At 49.8% G+C, this 14,095-nt stretch overlaps 1 protein-coding gene across 1 annotated transcript; it reads left to right on the top strand.

Moving 5' to 3' along the window:
• Positions 1-375: 375 nt before the first annotated feature.
• On the top strand, positions 376-8,539 carry LOC149286944 (CMP-N-acetylneuraminate-beta-galactosamide-alpha-2,3-sialyltransferase 4-like; the record flags this gene model as incomplete). Its single annotated transcript, XM_089493715.1, has 8 exons — positions 376-447; positions 1,329-1,426; positions 4,598-4,661; positions 5,040-5,135; positions 6,218-6,407; positions 7,119-7,262; positions 7,834-7,977; positions 8,453-8,539. Coding segments are annotated over 8 exons (895 nt in total), but the record flags the coding sequence as incomplete, so codon positions are not given.
• Positions 8,540-14,095: the final 5,556 nt, after the last annotated feature.

Genomic DNA, 14,095 nt, shown 5'->3' with positions numbered 1-14,095 from the left:
AGCAGAGAAAATATAAAATTTCCTTCATCTTCGTTGTTTCCGGCGTTTCTTATAGTGCTCTGTTGGCCCAGAATGTGTCTCCGGCCCCTTTGGGGGCTTCTTCCCCGAACCCGCTTATAATCCATTCCGCTCTTTTCTCCTTCAGAAGGTTTGTTTTAACTAAAAGCGGCGACGCGGATCTAATTCAGGGGTAAATATATTAACCCTTTGAACGCTCTCCCCTTGGGCACTAAATGTTAATAGATCTGGCACGTTGGGACTTGTATACGGTGCAGCCCGGGGGTCCGGGTATCCCCCGCAATAATGTGCTGGTTATTCACTAACGGGGGTACCTGTATGCCTGTAACCCCGTTTCTTCCGTTCGCACCCCAGCAGGTCCTATGAGCACGCGAGAGAGATGTGCGTGGCGGGCGATGTGGCCTCCAAAGCCTCCGTACTGATCAGCAAGTGAGTATCCGACATTCCTCCGGCACGCAATGGGTTAAAGAGCGCTGTCAATCAGAGCGCACGCCTCAATGGTCCCCGTCAGATACCCCGCTCCAAGGGCCCGGGACGGACTCACAAAGGATTAAAATGATCCGGCGACACCTCCTCAGACTACTCGGGGTTAATGAGTTATTTAATTGGCTGCAAAAGCAAACGATGCGTAATAAAAAAACTCGGGGGATTTCGGTGAACGATAGAAAAGTTTTATTGCGTTTCTCTGAGGCTTCGCGGGTGACGTTCCTCGCTTCTGTTGCCTTTTTATAGAAATTTTGCAAGTTATTATTTATTGTTTGATATGGCGCCATCAGATTCCGTGGCGCTGTACAATGGGTTTTTACTTTTAGCTTTTTTTTTTTTTTTTTATTCAGAAATTTCTCAGGATTTTGTCGCAGCCCCAAAACCCATGTGTTTAGCCCAAAAATTTAAGTCAAGAATTTGCTTTGCGTTTATTGTTTGAACAATTGGGAAATGTAAGGATCAGGTTTCATGCCGGGTTCTAATTTAGGAACCCGGCTCCCATTGGCTGAGAACCCGGCTCCCATTGGCTGAGAACCCGGCTCCCATTGGCTGAGAACCCGGCTCCCATTGGCTGAGAACCCGGCTCCCATTGGCTGAGAACCCGGCTCCCATTGGCTGAGAACCCGGCTCCCATTGGCTGAGAACCCGGCTCCCATTGGCTGAGAACCCGGCTCCCATTGGCTGAGAACCCGGCTCCCAGTTTATCTAATTTTTATATAGTGATTTCTGCTGATTATTGAACTTTTCGGTAGCCCGTGGATATAATGAGAAACGTCTCATGTGCGGCAGAAGCCCCTCTGATTTGCCTTTTTATTTTTGTCCAGTTACTCCAGAGACCACCCCGTCTTCCTGCAGCTCAGCGACTACTTTTGGGTCAAAAACCAGTCATTATACGAGCTGCCGTACGGCACAAAAGGAAGCGGTAAGATGGCGTCCGTGGTAGACTTTTCCCTGAGTGAGCAACGTGAATGTTATTCTTTGAAGCGGATCATCTTTATATTATTCCGATTATAAATACTTTCAAACATATTTAAAAATTTATTTTTTGCCCCATAATATAAATGTTTTCAGGCAGCTGCATATCAGCCATTTGTATGATTCTCGCTCTGTTATCTGATCCCTGATCTACTAAACCCCTCGATTCCTTATCATACTGCCTGTGGGGAACAATAGAATGGCTCAGTCTTAATCACGCTCTGACTAATGAAAGTCTATGGAGGAACGGACTTCATTAGCATTGCCATAAAGCATCAGCTCAGTGTGGGGTTTGAGCCGGGAAAGTCACCCAAAATATCACAAGACTGACAGCAACGGCGGCTCCAGGTCTGCAGATAAAGGGAGTTTATTGGGGCCACCATTCCCTGACCGGCATTACTGTATAATGGGGGGGTTATTACTGTATACAGCAGTGGGGGTTATATTACTGTATACAGCGCTGGAGGTTATATTACTGTATACAGCGCTGGGGGGTTATATTACTGTATACAGCGGTGGGGGGTATATTACTGTATACAGCGCTGGGGAGTTATATTACTGTATACAGTGCTGGGGTTATATTACTGTATACAGCGCTGGGGGGTTATATTACTGTATACAGTGCTGGGGGGTTATATTACTGTATACAGCGCTGGGGTTATATTACTGTATACAGCGCTGGGGGGTTATATTACTGTATACAGCGCTGGGGTTATATTACTGTATACAGCGCTGGGGGGTTATATTACTGTATACAGCGCTGGGGTTATATTACTGTATACAGTGCTGGGGGGTATATTACTGTATACAGCGCTGGGGTTTATGCTCAAGGGGAAACATATTTTTTGCATGGGACTTCGCCTTTAAAGGGCTGTAATTAGCGAGAGGCGTTAAGCGTTCTGACAAATTATATAATGAGTGATTTCTGTTTTTATTGGCCGGGTTACTGGCTGCGCTGCTATCTGTATCTGAATATAAGGAGCACCAAGTGGCTTTAATGTGAATAACAGCTTCCACAGTCCCACCAAGTGTGATTATTATTACCGTATTGGCTCGATTATAGGCCGCACCCTAAAAGTTTGGTGCTTTTTTTAAAGAAAATTTTTTTGTAATAGATATGCTGCCACTCTGCCCCCCCTCCTCGAGATATGCTGCCACTCTGCCCCCCCTCCTCGAGATATGCTGCCACTCTGCCCCCCCTCCTCGAGATATGCTGCCACTCTGCCCCCCCTCTTCGAGATATGCTGCCACTCTGCCCCCCTCCTCGAGATATGCTGCCACTCTGCCCCCCCTCCTCGAGATATGCTGCCACTCTGCCCCCCCTCCTCGAGATATGCTGCCACTCTGCCCCCCTCCTCGAGATATGCTGCCACTCTGCCCCCCCTCCTCGAGATATGCTGCCACTCTGCCCCCCCTCCTCGAGATATGCTGCCACTCTGCCCCCCTCCTCGAGATATGCTGCCACTCTGCCCCCCCCTCGAGATATGCTGCCACTCTGCCCCCCCTCCTCGAGATATGCTGCCACTCTGCCCCCCCTCCTCGAGATATGCTGCCACTCTGCCCCCCCTCTTCGAGATATGCTGCCACTCTGCCCCCCCTCCTCGAGATATGCTGCCACTCTGCCCCCCCTCCTCGAGATATGCTGCCACTCTGCCCCCCCTCCTCGAGATATGCTGCCACTCTGCCCCCCCTCCTCGAGATATGCTGCCACTCTGCCCCCCTCCTCGAGATATGCTGCCACTCTGCCCCCCCCTCGAGATATGCTGCCACTCTGCCCCCCCTCCTCGAGATATGCTGCCACTCTGCCCCCCCTCCTCGAGATATGCTGCCACTCTGCCCCCCCTCTTCGAGATATGCTGCCACTCTGCCCCCCCTCCTCGAGATATGCTGCCACTCTGCCCCCCCTCCTCGAGATATGCTGCCACTCTGCCCCCCCTCCTCGAGATATGCTGCCACTCTGCCCCCCCTCCTCGAGATATGCTGCCACTCTGCCCCCCTCCTCGAGATATGCTGCCACTCTGCCCCCCCCTCGAGATATGCTGCCACTCTGCCCCCCCTCCTCGAGATATGCTGCCACTCTGCCCCCCCTCCTCGAGATATGCTGCCACTCTGCCCCCCCTCCTCGAGATATGCTGCCACTCTGCCCCCCCCTCCTCGAGATATGCTGCCACTCTGCCCCCCCTCCTCGAGATATGCTGCCACTCTGCCCCCCTCCTCGAGATATGCTGCCACTCTGCCCCCCCCTCGAGATATGCTGCCACTCTGCCCCCCCTCCTCGAGATATGCTGCCACTCTGCCCCCCCTCCTCGAGATATGCTGCCACTCTGCCCCCCCTCCTCGAGATATGCTGCCACTCTGCCCCCCCTCCTCGAGATATGCTGCCACTCTGCCCCCCCTCCTCGAGATATGCTGCCACTCTGCCCCCCCTCCTTGAGATATGCTGCCACTCTGCCCCCCCTCCTCGAGATATGCTGCCACTCTGCCCCCCCTCCTCGAGATATGCTGCCACTCTGCCCCCCTCCTCGAGATATGCTGCCACTCTGCCCCCCCCTCGAGATATGCTGCCACTCTGCCCCCCCTCCTCGAGATATGCTGCCACTCTGCCCCCCCTCCTCGAGATATGCTGCATGTCCCGGGCGTCGGGTGATACGAATTGCACATTCCTGCGCTAAACCCTGAATATAGGCCGCACCACCACTTTAAAGACTTAAAGTGGGGGGAAAAAGTGCGGCCTATATTCGGGCAAATACGGTATTTATTGTTTTATATAGCGCCGTCGGATTCTGCAGCGCTGTACAAAAGGTAGGCAGGACATAACAAGTAGTATATAACATAATGTGTTAAAATCCTGTTTATATTTAGAAATATAAAGCAGAAGGTCTTTTGATGGCCACACATTTTTGTTACAATTTATCAAACTGTGAGTAGAACAGGCGAGATTGTTACATTTTACATATAATATATATAATATTATACACCGGCATGAATCCCGTTGGGGGTCTCATCCCACCTCCTGTGGCTCGGACTCTCTGTAGCCACCTGGTCCTGGCCGTTAGTATGGATTAGTAGTCGTTCTCGCTGTCCGGGGCTCCGGTAACTCTGTGCGTCTCTTCTTTAGAGGACTTGCTGATGAAATTCCTGGCGCTTACAAACTGTTACCGCGTGCCGCCCGAAATCGAAAGGTACGTTTTCTGCAACTTTCTAACCGTCATTAAATTTGCCCGTTTCCGGGATCATGGAAACGGTTATCTGCGGTGATTCCTGGAATTATTCACCGAAAAGGGATAACGGGAATATTTTTCGATAACATTATTGGGAAACGGGTTTCTCGTGCTGAGTGCGATCCCTGCGAGGCAGAGTAAAGGGTTAATTTTTGCATGTGATGTATTGACTCCTCGCGCCCTCTTGTGGCCGCTTCAGGGAACTGCCTGCTGTGTAAAGCAGACCTGTGATAAACTAAACACAGAACCTGCCAACAGATCGGCCCCATCCGGCCCCCGTCTAGTCGCCCGTTTCTCCTGCTGTAACCCTAACCTTTTTTTTTTTTTTTAACCCTTCAGGTTACGGTGTCGGAGGTGCGTTGTGGTTGGGAACGGGCATCGTCTCAGAAACAGTTCTCTGGGTGAAACCATCAATAAATACGACGTGGTGATCAGGTGAGTAAAGCCGCGGCCTTCCTGCCCTTTCCCAGGGCAAAGAACCATTTGATCCCTCGTACCTCAATGAGGCGTATTCTGTACTTTATCCCATTGTATGCATTTACAGCAGAAGATAAACCAAAGGGCGCTGTTATTCCGCCCCGTTACGCCAGGAACGGGTTGAGACCATTGTCAGATCCCGGTTTGGCCTCCTATTGATTTCTGAGTATTTTAACAGATTATGTCTTAGTTTCCAAAATCATTGGCCCCAAAGGATCCATACATAGTTAAAAATTAACAGACAGCCATTCAAGTTTATTAACCCCTTGGTAACCAGACTCAAGCTACCTTAACTCCTCTCTGCCCATAAACCGCCATTTCCGCCTGGTGACTTTGTACCTAATTATCCAAATATTCCACCAAATACGCGGCGGCAGGAGACCCGCGCCGTACGGGGATAAATGTGTCAATTATTACACGGAGCAGAGAACGTATTCCGTGAAACGCGGCCCTCGTGTGAAATGTAGACGGCGCGGTTTAACCAGAAGAGATGGCTCAATAACACGGCATTACCTGCAGAAAGTTTCCTGCGCGGGTTATGGCCGCGGCGGAAATAAGTGATAACCTAAAAATCTGTTCTTATGTAAAGCTGCCACCGCTCCTCTCACCCCCGTAATCTGTAAAAGAACCTGCGACGGGGGGCGACTCGGGGAGTGACGGCATAAACCTGTCTTTATTGAGGCATAAAACCTGCTGCGTTGAGCCTGTAATCATCGCAACCCCCCCCCCCCAGGCACTCGGCCCCCTGGGCCAGCAGGCGCTTCATGTTACATTGTAACCCGGGGAGCCCATTTCCAACGGCCATTAAACTCCGTCAGGGTCGTTACCGTTTACCTCCTGCCACCTCCTCCCGGGATGCGGGGACCTGCTTTATTGACGGTTCTGACTCTGGCTTGGAATTGGCGAGGACGCCCGCTCTGCGAATTCCTCGCTCTAAATGACCGCTCTGCTGCTTTAACGGCGGGTTACGCGGCTTCTGTGTGATTATTCCTATGTGCGTTTGGGTTCTCGCGGTCTGATGGCGCTTTCTGTCTCCGCAGGCTGAACAACGCGCCCGTTCATAAATACGAGAAGGATGTCGGGAATAAAACCACCATGAGGTTCTTCTACCCGGAGTCTGCCGATTTCGACCCCCATCTAGACAATAACCCGCAGTCTCTGATGGTGCTCGTGCCGTTCAAGCCTCTGGACATCCAATGGATGAAAATAATCCTGAATAACGAGAAGAGGGTATGTTGGGTCCATCTGGGGTACATTTATGGCCTATTTTTTTGTGGGTGTGGCTAAGCTTTGGCCCCACCCACTTCCAGGCGAGCGTGAACACTTGCCGCAGTCGAGGGCACTGAATGCTCTTCTCAGACGTTTGCATCGGAGCTAAAAATAACTCGTATCGGCTGGAACGATGGATTTAACCGAATCCAGCGTGATTATCGCTAGGAGCCGGCGGGGAATCGAGACGACGGGAAAGAAGAAATGCGAATTTATTTCCTGCGCACGGATTCTGCGCGAAGAATAACATTTAATATTCCAGAATAAAAGAAGAAAAAAAGCTTTTCTGTTGAATTGTCGCTCGCCGGGCGGTAATCTCTCCGAAAGAAATCACTTAATTCCAGAAATAGCGTGGGGCGTAAAACAAAAATGATAAGTTTTACTGCTTTTACTGAGCAGAGACTCCGCCGACCGAAACGGGTTTAATTCTCATCAGTTTGGGTAATGCTCAGTATTCAGGGCTTTTCGGTGCGTGTTCTCTGACAGGATATAATTGGGGGGTCTTTAAAGCGACACCGGCCATTAGAGTCTGCCTGACGGCTTGCTTGCACTCCCTGCTTGAACACAGGTTGGGAGCAATGAGAGCAATAGCTGGAATTCCTTTATTATCTTCTATGATCCCTAAAAAATAACCCTGCGCATGAACCCGCTCGGCCTCTTCTTTTCTTTCAGGTGCGGAAAGGCTTTTGGAAAATGCCGCCGATAATTTGGGACGTGAATCCGCAAAATACCCGAATCCTAAATCCTTATTACATGGAGGTGACGGCGACGAACATTCTGGGCTGCAACAGAAACCAAACCAAGAAAACGAAAGCGGTAACGACCCGGCCCCTGCTATAGACCCGCCGTGCAGCCTCACGGGGTCCGCCCCGGCCCCTGCTATAGACCCGCCGTGCAGCCTCACGGGGTCCGCCCCGGCCCCTGCTATAGACCCGCCGTGCAGCCTCACGGGGTCCGCCCCGGCCCCTGCTATAGACCCGCCGTGAAACCTTTATTCGGGGGGGGGGGATTAATCGCATTTCTTTAACGAACTCGCACTTTATCAATTAGCTTTAATGGAATAATTACCCCAAGTGCTGGAGGGGCCCTGACTTTACGGGAACGAGAAAGTTCTTTTTAAGTGAAATTAATTAAAACTGGTACATTCAGAATGAGCGCGGGGACGGTCACCAGCAGCTCGTCTGATAGTCCCCCCATGCGCATAGTTTAGTGAATCCCCCCTTCCGTAGAACCGCAGATCTGAGAGCTGCCGGGGAAAGTGCTTTCTGGTGTCAGAATCCAGGGTTTTTGGTTAAGGACCCCGATGAGTTGTTACGCGGGGGAGGTGGGGTGTATGGGAAGACCCCGATCGTGGTGATACGGCGCTGACGCTCCCATCTCTTTCCAGAAACCCACCACGGGAATGTTAGCGATCACCTTCGCTCTTCACTTCTGCGACCTGGTGCACATCGCAGGCTTCGGGTACCCGGCTTCCAGCAACAAGAAGCAGCCGATCCACTACTACGAGAAAGTGACCCTCAAATCAATGGCTGTAAGTCTGCCGGTCCGTCTGCCTGCGCATGTGTGTGTCTGTCTGCCGGTCCGTCCGCCTGCCTGGAATATCCGGAGGTGGTCCGCTCTTATTCGTTTGTTTCTTTGGGGGTCCCTCCAGAGATTGATATAAATTCACAAATTAGACAAAGTTCTTACAAACCCGAATGCACGAATCAGGCGTGATTTCCCACCAAAACCGCAGTGGGATCTGCTTCTGTCTGTAAGTTACGGCATTCAAACCCCCCCCCCCCCAAAAAAAATTATGAAAAATAAATATATTTGATATTTCTAATAAAACATTTGTTGCAACATTAAGTCTCATTTACCTAAAACATAAAATTTAGTCTTTAAAGCATTAAAAGCAGACGACCCGATGGGGGCCGACCTGCCGGGGGGGTTCTGTGTTTTTAAGGTAGTTTTGCTATCTTTTGCCCCCGGAGTGTGTATATCGGTGTTTCTTCTTTCATTACTAGGTTTCGGGACATAATATCACCCTGGAAGCCATGGCAATAAAGAACCTTCTTCATCACAGAATCATCCAGAACCTGACCTACTTCTGAAAGATCCGGCTTCTTCCCTGAGCGACCCTCCGGTGCAGACGCTGCGACGGACCCCTCGTTATCTGGGACGAAGCGACAGAGACATTTGGTGACGCGTTGGAGGGGCCGGCTCCCGCGGAGAAGCGTATCGCACACGGGGTTAAACCCCAAATTAAGGGAGAGGAACGTCGGACGGACCACTAGATGCCTTTTTCTGGACGTCACTTTTTTAAACTTTGTTTTATAGATTGGATTTTATATTTATTGTAAACGCCTCGGAGCGGAGTTGGGATTTAATTAGTAAAATTCTAACCTCTGGGTTTCGCCGATCGAACGCAGTGATCCGCGTTGCTGCTCGCGCCCTGGGTGGGGGGTTTCTGCTGACGGTGGGAATGTTTCCCTGAGTATTAGAGGGGCCGGACCCCTCTTGCCGATGCCATATCCTTGTGAGGAACGATTTAGCGGGTAGAGCCTGATTATCGGAGATAGGCAGACCCTTATGTAGGGTGATGAGTTTTGATCATTTTGCTGCTTCCTTTTGTTTGTTATTGGTGTTAATTTGTAATTGGAGTTACAAACATCCTGTATTTGAAGACAAATCGTCCGAGTGATTTTATGTTCTCGCTGCGTTCCCTGATCCGTGGTGCCTTCTGCTCCGGAGACTCCTCCGCCGCCTCCTGGGCTCCGCTGAGGCCGGCACTCGCTGTGTAACTTGCCTTCTGCGAGGGGGGCAATAACCGGTGGCTGTTCCCAGGTAGGTTTACCCCCTCTGTGACGGGGTGGGCACAGTCGTCTGCCCCGGGGGGTCTAGTGAGAACTGTGCCTCTGGTCACTCCTTTTTAGGGCTGTCGTTAGGGGGTAACACCGGAGCAGAGAAAAGCGGACGGGGGTTTATAAAGCACAAGCGGACTTTGTGGAGGTTTAAATGGATGGATTCGGGTGTGGGGGGGGTCCGTTCACGTGGAAGGCACTTTCTGAATATTTCTGATGTGTGGGGGCATCGGAGGTCTGCGTCTCTGCTCCATTAATGAGCGTCACCGCGTCGCCATTTATACAATAATAACGATATTTTATGCACACGAGTCATATATGATGCGATATACCGTGTCGTATGTTCCGTGTAGTGGATGTATGCGATCATGGGCTCATCCTGCATTAGCGTGCAGTAAATGGGAAGAGGGTAAACCGGGGCTCTTACCGGTGAATGTTTTACCCCTATGGCTCCTTCCCACCTCTCCTTCAGCAAGTTGGGGTACTTGATGCTCGGCCACCCATTTGCCCCGGGTTGCTGCAGTGCCGGTTGCCCCGGGGGTTGGCAAGGGTGCGATTTGAATGCCCCTTTGGCAGTTTCTGGTTCTGTGTGAAGGTCCGGGTTCGTGGCCCGGCTCTTTAAAAACATTTTAAGGTTATTTTGTTCATTTTGAGTGCGTCGGCGTTCAGATCAATCAGTAACGGCAGAACATGCGCCGCTTATATTTATAGAAACACTTTCAGTTTTTGTTGCACGTAGTGAATCAGAGAAATCCGTGTTATTTGAGGTTTATGGGGGTTATTTGAGGTTTATGGGGGTTATCAGGGGCCGGGAAGCAGAGACCCCAAAGGTAACAAATCGCATCGTTCCGAATAAGCTGCCGAATGATACTTTGTAACAGATTTTTTGATGCGTATACTTATAGGCTTCTAGCTGGTCCTCGAGGGCCACAAATCCAAAGTTATCCCCGGGCCCCAACTCTCCTCTCTATAACAGCTCCATAGGGGCCCAGTGGTTCATTGTTGGCGCTTTTTTTTTGGAGATGTTAGCAGTGCCCCCCCCCGAGTAATGAGGCGCCGTGAGAGCCGCGTCGGTGACGTCTGTCATTTCACCGTTAATGGCAGGGGGATAGAGCCACGGAGCCGACACAATCTCTGGACATTTAATGGTCCAACGAGAGACTTTTCCCGAAGCTTTTAACTCGTAACATTATTAACACACGCATTACCGGGACTGTCAGGGCCTTAAACTCCACGGCTGCCATTATCCGCGAACAAATCAACCACAATAATACTTTTTATTTTTCCTGCCCTCGTTTCTCATCGCAAAGAAAAAAAACCCTTTCAGGTCTCTGTGTGAGAGATAAAAGCTTTTATCCCGGTTTTATCGCGGTTGTTTCTGCCGCTGTCGGTGTTTCCCGGACGCCGTCAGCACCAGGCGGCGCGGATAATGTTGTGATGGGATGATGAAGGATCGCGGCTCTCCGCGTCTCCTCTGCGCTGATCGCTCCCCCGGGGTTTACATCTCGCGTGTTATTAGACACTGAGAAAGGTGGATTGAGGTTCGACCAAAATAACAAGGTCCTCTGTGATGTTCCATCTCTTCTTAATGACTCTTCCCTGACGGCCAACAAAAGCCACGGCGCTTATCACACCTTTTATACCGAAACGCTACGTTAGGAAAAATGACCTTTTTCGAGGGCATTAAGGAGGAAAAAAACTATACAAATAAACCTGTATAAATATAACGTACGCCATGGCAGCAAAACCCGCACCCCGGCCGTGGCCAATGAAGCTCCATGAATCCGTTACATGGAAGTCATAGGCTGCAGCGATTGGGGGCAGCCGGTGGATTATTTTGGCTGAAGCGTAACGCTCCATTAGTCTCCTGGGCTGGTGCGGTTGGTTAATTTATAGAAAGAAGCGCCTTTATTAAACAGAAAGTGACATCGTCAGGGGTGGATTACGCCGTTCACGCTGTGGGGTGGCCGGGATCCTGCGCCGCCACTGCCCCTTCTGCAGACATCTGGTGTACGGCGGTGCTGCCACCCAGTGGCCGATATGTGCACGACGGATTTCACATTTAGACGGATAGCTGTGATACACTTGGGGGAAAGATCGTATTTATTTGCTTTATCTCCATATGGTTTTGGGGTTTACTGGGGTGACTTCCTTATGCTTTATTGGGTGAATTAAAACTTGGGACCCCGATTAATACTCTGGTGTGTCTGTGGCCCCCTGGGGTCCAGGGCCAACATGGTGTACAAGGCGACTATTACTGTTCCATCATCACTTGGGATCCCCAGGACACGTGTGTAAGTGATATGATGTCCCCGTGATGTACAGATGAGGATACGAAGTGACACGGCTGCTCGGACGTCAGGGAGACTTCTTGCAACATGCGCCGCCAAGTGCCCCATCTTTCTGACGCGTTAATTTGACACAATATGTCTAACAACTAAACAGCAACGTCCGCTGACGCCGCTGAGGGAATGCTTTTAAGTTTATGTGGAAGCTTTGCCCGCGCTGGGGGCCGCTCGGACCCGATGATCCGGAAGGAGTTAGAAGAAACGCGTTTTATACTCTTTGTTGTCGGATTAAAAAGACAAATTGAAGCAAAGGAATATTTCTTTAATTTCCAAAAGTAAAGGAAAAAGCAAAGAGAATTTCTGGGTAAATGCTGTCTTTCCAGCCTAAATCCAATGAGGGGGATGACAGGGTCCTCGTAGCTTTCGGTATAAAAGAAGTTTAAATACTCCGTATGCCGGCCGGGGTTATTTCTTTGGAACGGGGCATTTCCTTACGTGTTAATAAACGCACCAACGCGAGGAGCGCGTCCCGAAACAACGTTTCTCTCCAGAGATTCTGTTATTGCCAGCAAAATACATTTGGAATCCGATTTCTCTGCAGAAAGAAATGTTTCCAAAAAATGTTTAAAAACTAAAGTTAAAGCCCGACCCAAAGAGACCGTTAAACGATTTCCCGTGAATGGCTGATGTATAAACGTCTCGAGACGGTTCAGTTCTTCAGAAGTTCCGTTGAGGCTGTAAATTTTGCGAGGATTATTATAAGGTCATGGAGAGTCACCTTCAAGGCTTTTGTCGCCCGGTTTCTTTAATTATCTGATCTTTTGCGTGACTCTCTTTCTTCGCACAGAGCTGGAAGCCATCCTCGCCGGCCGGGCGCCCGTATAATCCCTGACGCTCTAATCTTCTCCCTCGAGTAATTAAAATGAACCCAGGGTGTGACATCCCGACAAACGGAGGCGACAGAACTCAAGCGGCTTAATTCCTGCAAAATTCCTACGAAATGTGGAAATCCCCCCTTGACCCGACCTCTCGCAGATTATCACAATTACCATATTTTAGCTTTTTTTAACAAATGTGTACAATTTGACTTTAACTGTTTCGGTTTCTACGGCTGAGGTTTTTTTTTTAACATAACCTGATCTAGAAAGCTGAAAGTTCGGCTGCCGTTAATGGCAGGATCTGGGGTTATCTTTCGAGTTGGTTTCTGATTCATTTTGGTATTTTCGATAATTCTGTATCCTCGTGGATCGTTAGCTCGTCGCCACGGGAGATAATTTCCGCCGTAAGCCGTGTAAAGCGATGATGCGCGGATACTTTGGGCCTTTCAGCTGATGATCTCCTTGTCACAACACAAAGAAAATGTCTTCTTGTCTCTTAAAGTGTGATACAAGAGGATACCGAACGGCAAATCAATGCGCCTGCCTCATTTTAATAAATGTGGGGAACGCGCGTCATCTCGGCTCTCGGAGAATCGCTGGTGGCGTTCAGATCATTATCAGGAGCTTTTAGGAAAAATAACGAAGTTTAAAGATAAAAGAATGAAACCGGATCTGACTGCGCGGCCGCCACGCCTGTTATACCCGCCATCGCCTGATGGTGGCGCCAGAAGCCCGTTCTTCAGGCAGAGATTTCCCGTGGAATCCATTAAACTCAGAGGCGTTTGTTTTATTTGAAGGGAAACGTCTTAATTGCTCCAGGTTTTACTTACGCATATCTTACTGCAGGACGGAATAAACCCCCTCCCCGGGAAGTGAATCATTCCACCTTAAATAATCGTAGAGAGGTCTATGACACAAAGCATCGGGAGCGATGACGTCATTAAAAGCAGGGAAAGCACTCGGCACAGCAACAACGTCTGTGGGGCACTCTATAGCGGAGAAATACATTTAGGAATTGACCTAATAATAAAAAAGGTTATTAAGGGAAGAAAAATTACAGTAAAAGCAGTTTTGTTCGGGAAGAAAAAAAAGAAAAGAAAAAACCCCCATAAAACATCCCTCCCTTTATTCAGTCCTGGAAAATGACCAATCGCCCCAAATTGCCTCCGTGCAATATAAAGTGTCATTCCTGTGTGGGCAGAGAGGCATGGGGGAGGCGAGTGATCCTGTGTCTGCAGACACGCGTGCATTGTGCGTGTGTGGAAACAATCTGGCTGAGTGCAGTGAGAGTCACAGTCCGCAGCATCAAAAAGGGCCAGATGATAAAAGCCCCGGTCTCTATGATAATTCAGTGCGAGGGAGAGGGTAGCAATAAATTGCTCGTTATACACAAAGAGCGCGGGATAATGTCGGCATAATGCAGGTTTCCGCCCGCACAATCCCGATTCCACAGACCGGTCCGGAAGGGCCGGATCGGCGCAACCGCCGGGTTATAAATGTACGCACCGGACCCTCTTCGCCTAATCGGCTCATCTTAGTCCGCCGGTTCCAGTTTTGTCAGACCCCTTGAATCTTCAGACTGTAAATGATGGCGCAATATAAATAAAAGATATAATAATAAATGACACATTGTTACAAGA

This window comes from Sceloporus occidentalis, unplaced genomic scaffold, assembly GCF_023333645.1.
Source record: "Sceloporus occidentalis isolate IW3139 unplaced genomic scaffold, rSceOcc1.0.p SCAF_66, whole genome shotgun sequence".
NCBI lineage: Eukaryota > Metazoa > Chordata > Lepidosauria > Squamata > Phrynosomatidae > Sceloporus > Sceloporus occidentalis.
This window is presented reverse-complemented; position numbering and strand designations above follow the sequence as displayed.